Source organism: Hylobates moloch, unplaced genomic scaffold (genome assembly GCF_009828535.3).
Source record: "Hylobates moloch isolate HMO894 unplaced genomic scaffold, HMol_V3 SCAFFOLD_1, whole genome shotgun sequence".
Taxonomy (NCBI): Eukaryota; Metazoa; Chordata; class Mammalia; order Primates; family Hylobatidae; genus Hylobates; species Hylobates moloch.
The window spans coordinates 62,870,459-62,891,038 of record NW_026652276.1 but is presented as its reverse complement, the minus strand read 5'-3'; the positions used below and the strand labels follow the sequence as shown (position 1 = coordinate 62,891,038).

At 35.5% G+C, this 20,580-nt stretch overlaps 1 protein-coding gene across 10 annotated transcripts in view; it reads right to left on the bottom strand.

The window, feature by feature from the left end:
* ZNF385B (zinc finger protein 385B) overlaps positions 1-20,580 on the bottom strand; it is a 427,950-nt gene that overhangs the window by 53,496 nt on the left and 353,874 nt on the right. For all 10 annotated transcript variants that reach the window (XM_032755256.2, XM_032755253.2, XM_032755254.2 and 7 more), the window contains one exon: positions 18,817-18,927. In XM_032755256.2, the coding sequence (XP_032611147.1) occupies positions 18,817-18,927 (111 nt within the window). The remainder of the gene's footprint in view (positions 1-18,816; positions 18,928-20,580) is intronic.

Genomic DNA, 20,580 nt, shown 5'->3' with positions numbered 1-20,580 from the left:
GCCAGGGATTGTTTACATGCCTATCAAGCAAATGTACACATATATGTGTATTTTTTTCTTTCTTTTATTTATAGACAAGTGCCTACACACTACATATGCTGTTCTGCACTTTGCCTTTTCTATTTAGCAATAGGTTTTAGAGATATTTCATATGAGTAATTAAAAAGTTTTCTAATTTTTTAAAGTGGTCGTGTATATTTATTTTATTATTGTGTGGTAGCTACAGGGCAAAATTCCTTCTGCTTGAGAAAAACAGAAGGAAAAGTAAAGGGGACTTTGTCTTGCACCTTAGGTATCAGCATGGCCACAGAGGGGTAGAGCACCACGTGTACTCTTGGGGTCCCCAGATCCAGGACTGGACTCTTGGATAGCATTTCTGCACCTGCCTTGTGCCAGCGGGGGAGCCCACTGCCTTTAACGGTGAGTCCCAGGCCAGGCAGCATTCATGACAAGCTGACTTAAGAGATCCTGGACCTTAAGGGAATATTGACAGAAATCTGGCAGTACCCCTCATGGCCTAAGGTGGTGGTGGCTATGAGGTGAGTCTCCTCTGCTTTTGGAAATGGGAAGGAAGAACTGTATTTTGTGGTTTGTGTGCCAGCTCAGCCTCAATACAATAGAACACCAGGTAGACTTCTAAGGTTTTTGACTCTAGTACCCAACTGACAGATGGCACTTCTGGACCCACCTGGGAACTGGGTGACCTCACTGCCCTAAAAGGAAGAAAACAGGCCTGGCTGGCTTTGCCATCTGCTTATTGTAAAGTCCCAGGGCCTTGAGTAAACATAGGCAGTAGCCATGGAGTGGTTGCAACAGGCCTTCGGTGAGACCCAGTGCTGTGCTGGCTTTAGGTCTCACCCAGCACAGTCATAGTGGTAGTGGCCACAGGGGTGCTTGTCACTCTACCCCCAGCTTTAAGTGGCTTAGAATGGAGAGAGACCCTATGTGTTTGGGAGAAATTAAGGGAAAAGGACAAGTCTCTGCTTGGTAATCCAGAGAATTTTCCCAGATCCTGTCCAAGACCATCATGGTGATACTTCTATGAGTCTGCAAGAACTGCAATGTTATAGGGATTGGGGTGCCCCTAAAGCAGTTACAGCTTAGATCATAATACCCAAGTCCTTTCAAATATCTGCAAAGCCTTCCCAAGAAGGATGGCTACAAATAAGCCCAGGCAGTGAAGACTACCTAAATACCTCTCTTCAATGCCCAAAGAACATCTATTAGCATCAACACTATCCAGAAAAACATGACTTCACCAAATGAACTAAATAAGACATCAGGCACCAATCCTAGAAAAACAGTTTCAGACAGAGAATTATAACTGTGTTGAGGAAACATAAAGAAATTCAAGATAACACAGAGAAGGAATTCAGAATTATATTAGATAAATTTAACAAAGAGACTGAAGTAATTAAAAGGAATCAAGCAGAAATTCTGGAGCTGAAAAATGCAACTGGCATTCTGAAGAATTCATCAGAGTTCTTTAATAGCAGAATTGATGAAGCAGAAGAAAAGAATTAGTGAGCTTGAAAATGGGCTATTTGAAAATACATGGAGAGAGGAAGAAAAAAGAATTAAAAAAAACAATGAAGTATACCTACAGGATCTAAAAACATAGCCTCGAAAGGGCAAATCTAAGAGTTATTGGCCTTAAAGAGGAGGTAGAAAAAGAGATAGGGATAGAAAATTCATTCAAAGACATAATAACAGAGAACTTCCCAAGCATAGAGAAAGATATCAATATACAAGTACAAGAAGGTTTAGAACACCAAGTAGATTTAACCCAAAAAGACTACCTCAAGGCACTTAATAATCAAAGTCCCAAAGGTTAAAAATAAAGATTCTAAAAGCAGCAAGAGAAAATAAACAAATCACATAAAATAGAGCTCCAATACATCTGCCAGCAGACTTTTCAGTGGAAATCTTAAAGGCCAGGAAAGGGTGGCATGACATATTTATAGAACTGAAGGAAAAAATTCTTTTATCCTAGAATAGTCTATCTGACAAAAATATCCTTCAAACATGATGGAGAGACCAGGAGTAGTGGCTCATCCCTGTAATCTCAGCACTTTGGGAGGCTGAGGCAGATGGATCACTTGAGGCCAGGTGTTTGAGACCAGCCTGGCCAACATGGCAAAACCTTGTCTCTACTGAAAACACAAAAATTAGCTGGGTGTGGTGGTGCATGTCTGTAATCCCAGCTACTTGAGAGGCTGAGGCACAGGAATCCCTTGAACCTGGGAGGCAGAGGTTGCAGTGAGCTGAGATCATACCACTGCTTTCCAGCCTGGGCAACAGAGTGAGAATCTGTTTCAAAAACAAACAAATGAAAAAACAAACAGAGAAAAAAAGACTTTCCCAGACAAACAAAAGCTGAGGTATTTCATCAAGATAGACCTATTCTGTAAGAAATGCTAAAGAGAGAATGTCAGAAAGAAAAGGATATTGATGAACAATAAATAATCACATGAAGGTACAAAACTCACTTGTAATGGTAAATACACAGAAAAACACAGAATAAGATAACACTGTAACTGTGGTATGTAAACTACTCTTAGCCTAAGTAGATAGACTAAGCAATGAATCAATGAAAAATAACAGCTACAACAACTTTTCAAGACATAGTACAATAAGTTATAAATAGAAACAACAAAAAGTTAAAAAGTGGGGGGATAAATTAAGACATTAAGTTTTTTATTAGTTTTCTTTTTGCTTGTATGTTTATGTAAATAGAGTTAACTTCTTTTCAGGTTAAAATAATAGGTTATAAGATACTATTTGCAAACCTCATGGTAAACTCAAACCAAAAAAAAAATACAATGAATATGCAAAAAAATAAAAAGGAAGAAACTCAATCATATCACCAGAGAAAATTGCCTTCACTAGAGGAACACAAAAAGGAAGGAAAGAAGGAAGGAAGGAAGGAAGGAAGGAAGGAAGGAAGGAAGGAAGGAAGGAAGGAAGGAAATCAGTACATCATACAGATATGTGCACTCCTATGTTTGTTGCAGCACTCTTTACAATGGCTATGATTTGGGAGAAACGTAAGTGTCCATCAACTGATGAATGGGTGAAGAAAACGTGGGACATATACACAATGGAGTACTATTCAGCCATTAAAAAGAATAAGGCCCAGTCATTTGCAACAACATGGATGGATTATGTTAAGTAAAATAAGGCAGGCACAGAAAGACAAACATCACATGTTCTCACTTATTTGTGGGATCTAAAAATGAAACCAATTAAAATCATGGACACAGAGAGTAGAAGGATGGTTGCCAGAGGCTGGGAAGGGTAGTGGGAAGCTGGGAGAGAGGTGAGGGATGGTTAATAGGTACCAAAAAAAAATACAAAGAATGAATAAGACCTAGTGTTTGACAGCACGATAGGGTGACTATAGTTAATAATAACTTAATTGTACCTTTTAAAATTACTTAAAAGTATAATTGTATTGTTTGTAACTCAAAGGATAAATGCTTGAGGGGATAGCTACCCCATTCTCCACAATGTGCTTATTTCACATTGCATGCCCATATCAAAACATCTCATGTACCTCATAAACTTATATACCTACTATATACCCACAAAATAAAAATAAAAGCAAATAAATAATTTTGATATGAATGAACAATAATTTATTCAATAATCCCTTATTGGTAGATATATAGGTTGTTTTTAAAGTTGTGCTATCCGTCATTATACAAAATTGGCATTAGATCCTGACTGCCCTGCTGGGTTTTGGACTTGGGTAGGGCCTATAGCCCCTTTGTTTTGGCCAATTTCTCCATTTTGGAATGGCAGCATTTATCCAATTCCTGTACCTCCACTGTATCTTAAAAATAATTAACTTGTTTTTTATTTGACAGGCTTATAGGTGGAAGGGACTTGCCTTGTCTCAGGTGAGACTATGGACTTGGACTTTTGAATTAGTGCTAGAATGCGTTAAGACTTTGGGAGACTGTTGGGAAGGCATGATTGTGCTTTGGAATGTGAGAAGGAGATGAGATTTGGCAGAGGCCAGTGGAGGAATAACATGGTTTGGCTCTTTGTCCACACCCAAATCTCATGTTGAACTGTAATTTCCAGTGTTGGAGGAGGGGCCTAATGGGAGGTGATTGAATCTTGGGGGCGGACTTCTCCTTTGCTGTTCTTATGTTAGAGTTCTCATGAGATCTGGCTGTTTCAAAGTCTGTAACACTTCCCCTTTCTCTTTCCCTCTTCTGCCATCCATGTGAAGATGTGCTTGCTTCCCCTTGCCTTCTGCCATGATTGTAAGTTTCCTGAGGCCTCCCCAGAAGCAGAAGCCTGTACAGCCTGCAGAACCATTAGTTGATTAATTCCCTTTTCTTCATAAATTTCCTAGTCTCAGGTATGTCTTTATAGCAGTATGAGAATGGACTAATACACTCTGCATCTGTTGAAACAACCAAATCCAGGGAGTGTCTTCATTGCCACATTCTACCTTCACCCCCACATTCAATCCATCACCAAGTCCAATAGATTTTATCTCCTAAATATTTATCTACTCAAGCTGATTCTTCAGTTTTCTACCACAACAGTTTTGGTTCAAACTGCCATCATTTTTTGTTTCAACCAGGCTGCAGTGCAGTGGTGTCATCATGGCTCACTGCAGCCTTGACCTCCCGGGCTCAAAGCAAGCTTCCCACCTCAGCCTCCCAAGTAGCTGGGACTACAGGTACATGTCACCAGGCTCTGCTAATTTTTGTATTTTTTATAGAGATGGGGTTTTACTGTGTTGCCCAGGCTGGTCTGGAACTCCTGGGCTCAAGTGATCTGACTGTCTCAGCTTTCCAAAGTGTTTGGAAGACAGGCATGAGCCACTGTGCCTTGTAAGAATTATTTTGTATCATATCTTTGTTTGTGTTTTAATTAGTGCCCTTAAGTGCTTAAGTATGAATGAAAATGTGGTTCTGCTGATGCTCTAAATCTCTATGCTTCAACCTCCTTTGTGACAATCATTTGCATTATCTTTGAAGAAAGAATTTGGACCAACAAAAGTACAATTTGCCTATACCTGAATGATCACAAATCCCTAATTAATGTAGTCCAATTTAATAAGAATTTACTGCATTTATGAAAATGAAAACTAATGCAAAAGACAATTATTCAATGTTTAAATCTCTAGAAACCTAGCTTACGAAGAATGTCACCTATTCAAATTTTACGTTTATATCCACATATGCAAATTGAGTATTTCTATTCTATTTTACAAATATAGACATTCATCATTTGCTCAACATTTACAGATTTTAATGAATATCCCCTTCTATAACTATCTGTGTAAATGTTTAAGTCTTAAAAAGAGATTGTTAGTATTTTTAGTTTAGCAGTGTATATAGGACATTTTGTTGGCCTAAACAACTTAAATTACAAAACTGTAACAACCTAACTATTCCTTTAGTGAATCTAGCCTTTTCCATTCCTCTCAAATGATATAAGAAAGGGCCAAAAAAATTCATGACATATAAAAATAAATCATCACATAAAAGGGTTCCATAGCTGTCCCTCATATTATAGAATGTTATTTAAGCTCACAGTTGAGAGATAATGAAAATTACTTTTCAGAGAACATTCAGTGAGAATTATTGAAGATAAAAAGGAAAGTATTTGGTGATTATAAGTTAGCACTACATATCTCCTGTGCTAAATGTAACACGTATTTAAAGCAGAACTAGAATTCCTATTAATCGAATAACAAATGTCACTGGTATACTGAAGGTAGAGCTGTGGGACAGTTCACTTCAGGTGCGGGAAGTAGGGTTTGCATTTGTTTAAAAACAATAAAAAAACGGACCAAAAATCAGTCTACTTTTTATCATCATAACATACTGGTAGTTTTTAACAAATAATAAAATAGTTTTCTCTGAAAAACAGTTTTTTATTGGTCTAAGTTTTAAATAAACGATTGCTGTGATTGCAGGTGAGTTTTAATAATATATATGTAAGCCTAAAATGACAGCTTTTTCAAATTTTTAAATTAACTACATGGAAGTTAATACAGAGAACTTGTAGTTACATGATGGAACTTCCAATTCACAGTGACTCCTCTACATCCATTTAGTATAAGAGTAAGTTCCTAATGGCAAGGAATCCTTCAAGCTTGTTTCAGATGCAGTTCAAGTTTGCAAACCTTGTGCCACTCAGATTCTTGCATTTAACAGTAGATTTGAAATCAATAATGATAGTACAGTGAATTTAAAGGCAAAGAAACAAAACTTCGGAATTTCAATTCTTTCATTTCCTGATTACTTGGAATTTTTGTGTTTTAGACTTAAGTGAGACAGTGGCAACTGTAAGGTATATTAACTTCTTTGGTAAATATAAATTGTAGCTCATATATAAAATATTTTACTGATTTTGGCTGGTAGCATTAAAATGGAAATGTATGCTTCTTTTAAAGTTATGTGCTTTAAAAATAAGAAATAAATGAAAATAAAATGTAGTATCAGTGGTAGAATTAATAGTTATCTAAACTATATTGCATAATTTTGATTGTATTAAAATTCACTTATTTGTTACTACAATGGTATTATTCACTACTGTGATTGACTAATATATATATTTTTCTCCATTTATAAAATACATTAATGTAACACAAAGATTAACTATTTACCTTTTTCCATTTTGTGCACTGGTAATATTTAGTGGCATAGTACTATATTCAAACTTTAATTTAAAAAAGTTTATGAGTTTATTTATGGCTATTGTTATTAGTCATGTAATTTCACAATTATTTCTGAAAATGCCTTTTTCCTAGAGAGGAAGGAGTATTAAAAATGACCTGCAATGGGAGTGTCAGATATGTTAGGTATACCACTGATAAAGTAATGAAATTATTATTTATTAGAACTAAAACACATTTTCTAATTTGAAGGAAGCACAAATTAATGAGTTGAATCATATTCTCATCCCCCAAAGTAAGAGCCTTAACAGGGTCATATATTCTCAGAGGTCCTTGTCCTTGATCTGTTTTCTAAGTAGTGAACCCAACATTTGCTCTCTATGAGCCCTAGAATGCAGAACTAAAGTGAGAGAAATAAAGACAAAGGTTTCTTTTTTTTTTTTTTTTTTTTTGAGACGGAGTCTCGCTCTGTCGCCCAGGCTGGAGTGCAGTGACGCAATCTCGGCTCACTGCAAGCTCCGCCCCCCAGGTTCACGCCATTCTCCTGCCTCAGCCTCTCCTAGTAGCTGGGACTACAGGCGCCCGCCACCACGCCCGGCTAATTTTTTTTTTTTTGTATCTTTAGTAGAGACGGGGTTTCACCGTGGTCTGGATCTCCTGACCTCGTGATCCGCCCGCCTCGGCCTCCCAAAGTGCTGAGATTACAAGCGTGAGCCACCGTGCCTGGCCTCTTTTCATTTTTTAAAAAAAGATTTAGGTAAGATGGAGTATTAATAAGTACAAGTGATTAAATCCTAGAATATGTTGCCAAAGGAAGCTGTGGAACATTCATCCTGTGAGAAGGGAAGATTCAGTCACATGTCTTAAGTGATCATGTTTCCAGATATGCAGACACACAAAATTTTACATAGTTTTAGGGAGCCCATAGGCCCCCTGCAGCTTATTCACGGGCCATATCCTCAACAAGCCCTGATTTAGCTCTAATATTTTAGTCTTCAATTCTCTCTCCTTTAAATCCTGACCATCTCTCAAGTCTTTCTCAGTTTACCTCCACCAGGAACCTTTGTGCAAATACAAGGATAACATGTAGAGAATACCTAGTACAGGGCCTGGCAGAAGAGAAGGCATTAATCAAATGATAGCTTTCCACTTGTGTGATTATTCTATCCCATGTGCTGTCTCCATTACTAAATTTATAATTAAATTTATATTACTGTATTAACATCATACAGATCAGCAGTGTTTATAATCGTATTAGTTTTGTTTCCCTAGCTAGATAACCAGGTATAGGAGGGTATTTCTCATATCTTCCTTTCAAGGCAGGAATTACTTTGACTCTCTTCTCCTAACTCCCTGTTCAAGTTCACTGCTTTTTCACTCTCCTTAAATAACTCATGTTAACCAGCTACAGTATTTTGCCAACAACATCTTCTTGGCTTGAAATTTTAAAATTGGCTAAGGTGATACTTCCTCATATGCTGTCTCCACCTCCACCCCATCCCCAAGCCACACATCATAAAGTTCCTTACAGCCAGTCAGACTTTCCCAAAAAACTGCTCTTTATGCTGACCCACCACAACTAAAGTTATCTGGCTTCCAGGGCAAAATGCTGTCACTTCATTTAAAGAGCTGCTTGAGAGATGAAAGTAGATAAAGGGTACCTCTTCTGCAGAATGTTCTAAACGGTATTAAATTAGTCTGTTACTTGAAAGCAGTGTAGTAAACTTTTTTTTTTTTGTTCCATTCAGCTTCACTTTTTTGTCTTAAATTGTAAAAACTATAGCCAATTGCCTGCTCAAGCATACTGAATAAAAGACAAGCTACAGCAAACCAAGTATGACTTAAAGCCTGAATTTAAACTTAAAACCAGCAACTCACCATTTTGGAAGGCTACAGGTGTTCAGTCTAGCAATTCTACCTGTTTTTAATTGTATGTTGAATAAATTTTCAGCTGAAGAATCCCAAACCACAAATATCTAATGAAACATCTTATTGTTAAGGATTCTGCAACCAATCTTCACTAAAGAAATCCATACCAAGTGAAGAAGGAAAATACACAAACTGTCAACAGTCTTTTTCTGACTCCCAAGTGGCGAGACAACTTTTGGATGAGAAAGATCACGGACAAAATGACTTAAAAATCCTTCCAGGAATCTTTTACTTTTGACTAAAAGAGTTATTAACACAGGAATTTTACACAGGAAAAAAGAAAACCCATAGTATTTGTAAAGCTGTTATTAATGTTTGATCAGCAAACTAATATTTAATGGAAATGTACCAAAGCCTGCAGTTTTGATGGTGAATCATGGATACTTAATCATTTTCTGTTGAGACTGTATTATAATAAGTGAGGGTGAGTATTGGTACTTTCCTAGTAACGTTCATATTTTCTTTTCTTCATAACATCATATTAGGCTGATCACCAACTTTGAATATCATTGAACACATATAAATAGCTAAAATAACATGTCATGTTAGACATCTATGTATTTAAAGAAAAGTCAGAAAAATATTGAATGATGTGTATTGTATATTTCCTTGTTAGTTAAATATAAGATTTGATGAACCTTTATGAGTCATCATAACCACGTTTTTTTTTTTGTTTTTTTGTTTTTTTTTTGAGACAGAGTCTCGATCTGTCGCTCAGGCTGGAGTGTAGTGGTGTGATCTGGGCTCACTGCAAGCTCTGCCTCCCAGGCTTATGCCATTCTCCTGCCTCAGCCTCCCGAGTAGCTGGGACTACAGGTGCCCACCACCACGCCAGATTAATTTTTTGTATTTTTAGTAGAGATGGGGTTTCACCGTGTTAACTAGGATGGTCTTGATCTCCTGACGTCGTGATCCATCATAATCACTTTTTTAAACTTCACATTTAACTTAGTCTTTTCTTTTTTTTCAGTGATAAATTTAATATCAATCCTAAATTATCCAAATACCCATTTAAAATAAGGTAATGCCGAGAAAGTCTGTGACTTTTTAAATAATATTATAGTGCTACTTTGGAAACAAGTTTATATTTAATAAGTGACTACTATATGCTTCAAAAAAGATGACTGAACTTTGTTATGAGCTTGTTAAACAGCTGCTATTGAATGAAACTTTTAGCACGATATGTCCCTGCTCCCTGTAATCATGCTATATTTCTGTCATATTGAAGCAAAAAATGTTCATCATTTTGTCAGCTCTGTCTGCAAAGCGGAGAATTACCTTCCCAAGTTCCTGAGATTTATGCTTTTAATTACCTCCTATCTGCTTCACTACTCTTCAAACCTAAGAATCAATATAAATAGTCTTATTTATGGCAAAAATGTAATATGTTTGACAAAAGCAGGCTATCATTTTCTAGATTTCCATCTGATGCTATTGATTCTCTCTATTTTCAGTATCACTTTTCTTGACAGAATCAGTTGTTTTTTTCAAACTTGCAATATTATTCATTTATTCAACAATTTGTACTGCTGAACAGCAGATGTAAACTTTGCAACTAGCTTTTTGGTTCCTAACCCAGCAATGAGATTATCACTACTGTGGTTATCTCTTTATTTAATCATCTGCTGCAGAGTTCAGTTTATATGTGACTTTCTCCAAATCCCCTTATCATGAAGTCACTCTTCTGTGAGGGTCAACTTCCTTGGCTTATTTAGGTTTTGCATGGGAGGCTACTATTTGCATGGGTGAAATCTAATAGCTTAGGCACTAGTATTCTTGAACATACACACACATATACACACACACTCCTTATATGAAATTGTGTATACACAATCTAGAATTATATAAATATGCTACAAGTGTATACACTAAAGAAGCTGCTATCTATCTTAAGGGATTTCAAGAGAAATGCAGTTGATGTGTATGTGTGGCATGCAGTGAGTGTGTGTGTATATATACGTGTGTGTATATATATGTGAATGTTCATGTATGTGAATGTGCTATCTTATATGTTCATACATGTGAAGCTGCTATCTTAAGAGCTTTCAAGAGAAACAGTAGATGTGTATGTGTGGCAGGCAGTGAATGTGTATATGTGTGTGTATGTGTGTATATATAGGTGAATGTTTATATATGTGAATATATATATAGGTGAATGTATACTACATACATAAAAGTGAATGTTCAAAGTTTTTTTTTTTTGACAAACCCATTAGGGTAAACTACCATCAACTACAGAGTGTCTGAATATTCAGAAAATATAAGGTAAATTTATTTTTTAAATAGTATGTTGGTTTGAGTTTCAAATAACATGCTCAATATATTTTTTAACCCTCTAAAGGCCTTTTTAAGTAAAATACCTCTGATTTAAAACAATGAATCCAGTTGTTAAGCTAAAAAAACTTCATAAATAAATTACAAATGTCCAAGAAAGACAGGGGAAATTGCATTTGTTGTATTTTTGTGCCAGAAAAAAAGAGGAACAAGGGATAAAGGAGAAGAGTTGGAGGAGAGAGAGAAGAGAAAATTTAATAGAGAAGAAAGGAAGAAGAAATGTGATCGTTTAGAAGAAAACACAGGGGAAGAGAAACATGACATGCAGATAGAATCTCTAGAGTTAAAAGCAAGCACCAGGCAGTCAATAGCAAAATGTGGAATCCCCTAGGAGAATGTTACATAATGACAAATAAAAAGCTTGATCCTTCAGAAAACCCAAGCGGGTACCCTTGCAGCTGGGTGCCTCTTTTGCTTTTGCTGCAAGGGACATCTTCAAACATGGTGTCTAATGGGGTTCCTGTCTCCCAGTTGATCTGATTTCTCAGAAAAAAACACAGCTGCTGCAGGGACTTGCTGCCTCGTGGCAGCTGGTGGAGAGAGATGGAGTTAGGTCTGGTGGCAAAGGAAGATGCAAAATCAGCCAATAGCATGTGGAAAGGGAGTTACGTGGAACCCAAAGTTGTGGCTTCCTTCCTAATCTCTGGACGGCTGAGGTTTCTGCTGGGTGACAGAGAATGCCAGGCCTCTAGCAGAGACAGCACTAAGGCCTTCTAAATGGCAGATGGTAGATGGGGAAGTTTGTTCAGGCAAGACAAATACGAGTTTGTATTGTATTATATTAACTGCTAAAGAAACCAGGAAATTGGAATAAAATTAAAACCAAAGAAGAGATATAGGCAGAAAGACCCAGGAGGGCATAACCTAAATTGCCTTATCCAAATGAAAACTGCTAAGATGACAGAGACAAAATGCATAGTGAGGTGGTATTATGGATGTACCAATTACACACTAACTGTAGCACATGGGAATTAAGGGAGGTCATTGAACAACTGCAGTTTCTGAAATGTTATAGAGATTTATAGTAAAGAGTAGCACAGTCAGGTCACCCACAGAAATGTTTATACAAGTGGTTGACTATCCTACCGTTTTAACTTCTAAGCAAACTCTTAATTTTCTGTCCATTTGTACTTAATCATTCTAATGTAAATCAATGAAATGGCATGAGGTTGTCACCTTATGTCTTCAGACGGGAGAAAATAAAGCACAGCAAAAAGAACAGAAGGCTAAAATGAGAGATAGGGATATTGGATAACCTGAAAATAAAAAACATCAACAGATCACAAACCTAGAGGTACCACACAAAACAAAATATAAACTATAAGTGATTCAATGTTTATTATGTTATTCAAAGATAATAATGTAAATTTGAAAAATCAAATGGGCTAGCTCCAAATGAGTAATAAAAGCCTATGGGGTCAACATTTAGGGACAATGTATCTCACGCTTGATTTCTTGTGGTATTAATGCTGAGTACCAAAATTTCAGGGTCAATTCTGACTTAGAGTATATAAAACTTGACTAAAAAGATCACCATGCTTTCATTTTGATTTGCCTATAAGGCATAAAAGACTCAGACATACATTAAGGGTATTTATAATAAACTGTTCTGAGATCAATATTAATAAGAATAATAATATAATCTCTGTTTTTAAACATTTAAGAGAATCAAGTTGCCCTGTTTTGTGTAAGAATCTGTTTAAGAATTTGATTTTGATTCAATTTTGTATAAAGATTTGATTTTGTGTAAGAATCACTTTCTTTCATCCTTCTGCTAACTATCCTCCAAGGAATTGAAACGAATATGTAAATTAGAAATTATGTGGGATCTGCCAATTTCAACTTAGCCAAAATGAGATAAATGTTAGTCTCAAAAAATTTTCTGAAGTGTATGTTAGCTCATTTCCCTGGCAAAGCTTAACTTTGGAAATGGCATTTTCCAGCTAAAAGATCAAGATTCGGATTTAGGCTTATCAATTTATGACCATACTGCAGTTGCAGTATACTCAGTTACTGGAGAATAAAGAAACATTCAGGGTTAGACAGCCTCATTCAGCTTAGGTACACCATGTTAGAAAAAAGGTGGTCAAGAAGAAAGTAGGGCTTGAGGTGATACACACATTTGTGCAAATGTCTGGGACTCAGTTGGAAAGCATATTATTCCTGGACTGCAATGCCTGCTCCCTGGCAAAGTTAATGGTGTTAATTTGTAAAGGTTCATTTGGGAAATGTTTGTGATTAATGCTTGCTCATTTACATAACTGTGTATTGTGTAAATAAAGCTGTAGCATTTTACTTTTCAACAGGGTAGTTCTACTGAGATGATAAAAGCTAGACAAAGGGGGGTACAGGACACTTAAACTAGGTCATATTGAATTTTAATGCATGAAGCCAACTCTGGTACATTTTATATGGATAATGAAGAACTGCAAAAGGCAGTCTGTTTACTGTGCATCTGCCTTCCAGATTTTTCACAAATGTATTTTCTACACTGAAGAGTGAAGCCAATTTCAGTCTCAGGCTGATTTAGAAATGTTATTAAAAATAAGGATGAGCATCTTCTTAATCCTTACATTAAAATGTAAATAGGGTAATTATAAAATAATAAACTCTCCCCCAAATAAAAAATGCTCAGTTTCAGAGCTTGGTTATGCAGATTATAGCACCATTACTAAACACTGAGAACATGTATATGTCACATTTGTGAATTTGCCATCCAGACTTTGTGGCTTTACTGCCTAGAGTCTAAGAATGACTCAGAAATCTAATTTATTTCTTCATTATCAATGGAACTTTGGAGCTATAGCAAGGAGGCTGCTGGTCATATGCTTATGTGTGCACATATGTCCACGTCCCTATTAGTAAGTACAAAGAAAATGGCTGACATCAAATGGAGCTTAAGACAAAGGTGGATGTACTCCTGGAGTAATTGTGGGGCTCGAAAGAAATTCTTATGCCTTCCACAACCCAACTCATTACATAAATAAAAAACAAAATTCATAGTCATTCTTTCTGGGTCTTAGCTGTTGACTTGTAAGATGGAGGTGTTTATATCCTATCCTCCTGACAGAGGTATCAAGGAAATGATTTTTAATTATAGAACTTCAATGGTCCTCCCAAAGATCATGTGGTTCATTTTAGGCCATATTGTAGAGATTAGCAAAGTGCTTATCATACAGGAGGAGTTCAGTAAATGCTTAGGAAATGAGTAAAGTTATGTGAGGCAACATAATGTAATAGGAAGAGCTGTGGATTTAGAGGCAAGAGATCCAGACTTATGTCCTAGCTCTGCCATTTACTGACTGAAAATCTAGGAGATGTCAAAAGATGGGAACCAATTTAAGTGTCCACCTGTAAGGGATGAGTTAAACTATGAAACGTCCACAAATAAACTACTGTATTAGTTTTCTGTTACTTTCATAGCAAATTTTTATAAACTTAGTGGCTTAAAAACTTATTATCTTACAGTTCTGGAGGTCAGAAGTCTGGTATGGATCTCACTGGGCTAACATCAAGGTGTCAGCAGGGCTGCATTCCTTCTGGAGGCTTTAAGGGAAAATCCATTTCTTTGTCTTTTCCAGCTTCTAGAGGTTGCCCACATTCCTTGGCTTGTGGCTCCTTCCTTCCCCTACAAAGCCAGCAATGGCCAGTGGACTCCTTGTCAGATAGCATCACTCTGACTGCCTCTTCTGCATCCCTCTTCTACTTTTAAAGACCTTGTGATTACCTTGGGACCATGGGATGATCCAGGACAATCCTTTTATCATGAGGTCAGAATATTAGCTCCCTTAATTCCATCTACTACCTTAATTCTGCTTTGCTATGTAAGATATATTAACAGGTTCCAGAAATTAGGATATGGGCATCGCTGCCTACCACATCTATAAAAAGAGTACGGGAGCTCTCTATGTTCTGATAGAAAAAAAATTCTCCAGCATATATTGTCACATAAAAAATGCAAGGCAAAGAAGAGTGTCAATAGTATGCTACCATTTACATAGAAAAGGGAAGAAATAAGAATATGTATTCATACTTAGTTATATTTGCATAAGCAAGCCCTGGAAATATGCAAAAAATATTAAAGTGATTACAAATAGGGAATGACATGGAGGTTGAGAAGATGAGGAAAGGGATAGTTTTTTCAATGTGTGGTGGTTTTTTTTTTAGATGGAGTTTTGTTCTTATTGACCAGGCTGGAGTGCAATGGTACAATCTCAGCTCACTGCAACCTCTGCCACCTGGGTTCAAGCGATTCTCCTGCCTCAGCCTCCCAAGTAGCTGGGATTTCAGGTGTGCACCATCACGCCTGGCTAATTTTGTATTTTTATTAGAGACAGGGTTTCACCATGTTGGTCAGGCTGGTCTCGAACTCCTGACCTCAAGTGATCCACCCACCTCAGCCTTCCAAAGTGCTGGGATTACAGGCATGAGCCATTGCACCCAGCCTCAATATGTTTTTTAATATTATCATGATTTTGAACTATAAATACGTTATTTTTTAATTTGAGAGATTCATAATTGTCCCTAAGCCTCTATTATTCAGTCAGTATTCAACATCTCTTGTTTTGAAGAATCTATCTATCACCAACTTTGTTATTTTACTCTTCTTAAATTAACTCTTCTAACAGGCAAATCCTTATTTGTGAGTGGCTTTAAACCAAGCAGTTCTCTATTACATTAATGGAGTTCATAAAATTATGCATCTTTTGCACGATTTTTGCATTTAATTCTGAAATCTATTATTTGCATTGTACTAAGAGATGTTTTCAAGCATCTGGCCTTATGGCACTGAGAATGCCAGTGTTTAAAGATGCAGCATGTCTTTAGGTGGGTGTTTGTTTTGTAAGTGGTCAGGTAAGTAGTAAACATTTTCATGTCATATTTATATAACAACAGACTTTAATTTCTCCGTATAACTCTAAAAATTTGAATAATAACTGAGCAATACTGTAAAACTTACTTGAATCTATTTCAGTATTTATTACTGCATCTATTCTTACAAAAGTCTTATTATACTTTCATTCTAGTAGTAAAATTGTAGTTTAACATACTTTAGTAGTTATATCTCTATCATAAATTAGTCTTCTATTTATAAAATATTTTGTGGCTCATATCATTAATTTTTTTCTAGTTAGGTTTACTAAGGTATACTCTACATATAGTAAAATTTTTTTCAGGTATTCAGCTTAATGAATTTTGAAAAACAAAGACTGTCATGTAAACATCATAACAATAAAGTTATAAAATATTTTCATCATTCAAAAAGGTTCCTGCATTTCTGTTTGTGGTCAATTCCCTAACTTAACCCTCAGCCCCTGTTAACCACTGAGCTGACTATCCCCATAGTTTCATCTTCTGCAGAAAGTTATCCGAGTGCAATCATATGGCATAAAGTCTTTGTGTCTTACTTCTCTCACTTAGCATACTGTCTTTGAGATTCATCCATGTTGTAGCATGTATCAGTACTTTCTTTTTACTTTTACTTTATTTCTATTTACTTTTATTTCTTTATTTCCATTGTATGGCTTTAACATAGTTTGTTTATTGATCAGTTGATGGACATTTGGGTCAATTCCAGTTTTGGGCAATTATGAATAAAATCACTTTAAGCAGCACATATGGATTAATATATGTTTTCATTTGCCTAGGGGATATACTTAGAAGTGGGATTGCTGGATCATATGGGAAATGTATGTATAACTTTATAAAGTTTCTTATTAATAATTGCTAAATTGTTTTCCAATGTGGCTGTACCATTTTGTATTCTCACTGACAATGTATGAGAGGTCCAGTTGCTCCTCATCCTAGCCATTTGATCCTATCAATTTGTTTAATTTTCACCATTCTAATAGGTGTAGTGCTATCTGCTTTTGGTTTTAATTTGTATTTCCTTAATCATTAAACATGTTGAGCATTTTTTTATGTGCTTATTCATCATTCATATTTCTTCTTTGGTAAAGTGCCTGTTAAAATTGTTTTCCCATTTTATCATTTATTATTGAGTTATAAGTTATTTATATATTTGTATGCAATTTCTTAAGCAGATACAAATATTTTCTAGTAGTCTATAGCTTGTTTTTTCATTTTCTTAACAGTGTAACAGTGTCTCTGAAGAGTAGAAGTTTTAAATTTTGATGAAGTCCAATATATCAATATTCACACTTTTTTATTTTCTAAGAAATCTTTGCCTAATGCAAAGCCAAACAGATTTTCTACTGTTTTCATCTAGAAGTTTAATAGTTTTTTAAAGTTTTTATTTTATGAATGATCCTATTGAATTAATTTTTATGTTTTGTATCAGGTAGAAGTCAAGGCGTTTTTTGAATTTACACATGAATACGTACTTCTTCTAGCACTATTTGTTGAAAAGATTAGCCTTTCTTCATTGAATTCACTCTGCAACTTTGTTGAAAATCAACTGACTATATTGGTGTGAGTCTATTTCTGGACTCTGTTCTGTTCCATTGATCCATGTGTCTACCATTCTTTCACCAATTTCACAGTCTTGATTATTGTAGATTTTAGAGTAAGTATTAAAATCAGGAAGCGTTAAGTCTTCAAAATTTGACCTTTAAAAAATGTTTTGGCTATTCTAGGGCTTTTCTTTTCTATATATATTCAAGAAACAGCTTGCTATTTTCTATAATAAAAAAGCATTTTGAGATTTTCATCAGGATTGTGCTGGATCTATAGATCAATTTGGGGAAGAACTAACATCTTAACAATATTAAGACTTCAAATGAATTAACGCTATATATTTCTCAGTTTATTTAGGTACATTTTGATTCCTGAACATGAAGTTTTATCATGTACCAAAAAATTCATTGGACTTTTGATTAGAATTATATTAAATATAATTTCATAAATCATGATAAACATCTCTTTTCCAACGACTATGATTTTTTATTATGCTTCCTATGTAGAATTATCAAAACATAATTTAATGGTATATGCAAACAAGAGTGATTATTATTTTAGTATTTCTAAACAACATTAATTCTGTAACAAGCTCTTTGCAAAATGGCCTCAGGGGTCAAGTAACTCAGGAAATACCACATATTATATGCAGCCTTTGGATTCTGATTTACATCGGTCATTGGCTTTACTTGGTAATTGGATATTGCAAATATTCTAATATTGTTTATTTTGCTTTCCTGCTATTTTGTTTATAAATTTAAAAACCCATTTTCATGAAAGAGAGTGATTTGTTCCATTTTCTTGTTATCTTTGTTTAGCAGGATGGTTATGCTTGACAGATAAAATAGTTTATGAAACTTTCTCTGTATTTTATGTTCTGGGAAAATAGAAATCATATAGGAAATTAATAATTCTCTTAGGTATTTAACAAAATTTGACACAAACATGAAATGTGGCACTTGATATCAAATAGTAAAAATGGTTTTCTTCCACATTTATTGCATTTTAATTTTTAAAATCTCTTCATTGCATTTTAGAACTTTTTCGTATTTTCTGATATTCAAGCATTTTTGACAAGTGAATATAATTAGTGAGATTAATTGTAAAATGGTATAGTTGAGACTGATTGCATAGATAAATTCTTAATTTTTGATATTAGCCACTTATAGACTACTGTCTATAATCCTCTATTGGTTTTAAAATTTGTATTATTTTTTATTGTTGTAATGTTATTCTAAAAAATATTTTCAATGTGATCTAGGTTGAATCCATGGATAGGGACCCTGTGGATTCAGAGGGCCAACCATACTCTATTGTTCAAGTTTTAGGCATTGAACCCAAATCCCTTGGAAATCTGGCATCCTGAAATTAGTGGGCTACCAATAGAAGTGGCTGCTAAAGTATGTAAATATGAAGAAATGTACATACTTAGATCAATCAGACTTTTAGCTCTGACAAACTACAGAGAATAATGAAAAGGTGATACTCACATCTGAGTTAAAGCGAAGCTGACAGACATTACAAGAAATAACTTGTTTCTTCTTTGGGGGAATGGATACTCCAAATGTATGGTTAATAACCGCTTTTTGCACAGGATCCATCTGAAGAACAAATGAAAAAATAGTCAATTTGTAACTTCAAAGAAAAGACGATAGTGTGAGCAAATAACAGTAATTGAAATATTCCATAAAGTTTAAACTTCTAGTTCCTAAACAAAGATAATAAAGAATCTCATTCAATAGTAATACATTTGTCTCCAAAAATTAAAAACAAAAACAAATGACAAAAATGAAAACAAAAAATGGCTTTGAAAACATAACTCGAAAAAGACCACAAGAGAATCACCATATTTCCAGAAACCTTAGGTCTCTAGAAGGAGCCTTGAAAAACCTTAGAAGAATCATAAAACAAGAAAACTTAAGATCCAAAGGTCAAGGTTAAAATTAACTTTTTTTTTTCTTGAAACAGGATCTTGCTCTGTTGCTCAAGCTGGAATGCAGTGGAGTGATCATAGTTCACTGCAGCCTCAACCCCCTGAGCTCAAGTGATCCTCTTGCTTCAGCCGCCCGAGTAGCTGGGACTACAGGTGTGTGCCACACTATGCCCAGCTAAAAATGTTAATGTTTTCCCTGTATGACGTAATAATACTTAAGATGGCCTCGAATGATGTCAATGACAATTATTACAAATATATTTATGCTTCTTAATTTTTGATTTATGGTAAAGTCATAAATGACAGGCTCTTATCAGAGCACAGAAAGTATTGACTGAATATATATTTTAAAATAATTTGTTAACTTTCATGTGCTACAGACTGAAATTCATTCTACTGAAAATGCATGTCAGAACTGTACACTTAAATGCCTAAAACAGATTGGCTGACATGCAACCCTTGTTTAAATATTCATCAAGTAAAGTTTTGATTTACAGCTTGTGATTTTCCCCTTTTGCCTTGCATGTATCATATATATTCAGAGAAATATACAGTGATACAAGTACTCCAACAGAAAAAGTATGGCACAAAGTCATTAAAACAACTCAGGAAAAGAAACACCTAGATCTGCAGAGCCTATGAAAAGAGACACAGCAGTAGGCCGGGCGCGGTGGCTCATGCTTGTAATCCCAGCACTTTGGGAGGCCGAGGCGGGCGGATCACGAGGTCAGGAGATCGAGACCACGGTGAAACCCCGTCTCTACTAAAAATACAAAAAATTAGCCGGGCGTGGTGGCGGGCGCCTGTAGTCCCAGCTACTCGGAGAGGCTGAGGCAGGAGAATGGCGTGAACCCAGGAGGCGGAGATAGCAGTGAGCCGAGATCGCGCCATTGCACTCCAGCCTGGGTGACAGAGCGACACTCCGTCTCAAAAAAAAAAAAAAGAAAAGAGACACAGCAGTGATTCTCTTGTGTACTCCAGATAATAATCTCCAACATTTACATCAGACAACTGGCAGTTCAAAAAACAATGCAGATGACGAGCAAAACATTACATAACAGATGTAATATGAATGAGGACAGATCCATTGATACCATTGTCTAGGAAATCTCCTGAGGTTAGAGATTAAGATTGGATTAGTTGATGATATTTGACAGAGAGGAGAAATTAGTACTATCTCTGATCACGATTATAAATCGACAAAATGCAAAATTAGCCATTAGAAGAAGCTAAATACATTAGAAAGGCAAGTGGATTGAAGAGTTATTGAAAAATAAATTAATCTATTTTTTGGCTACAATTTCAAGAAAGATGACAGGAC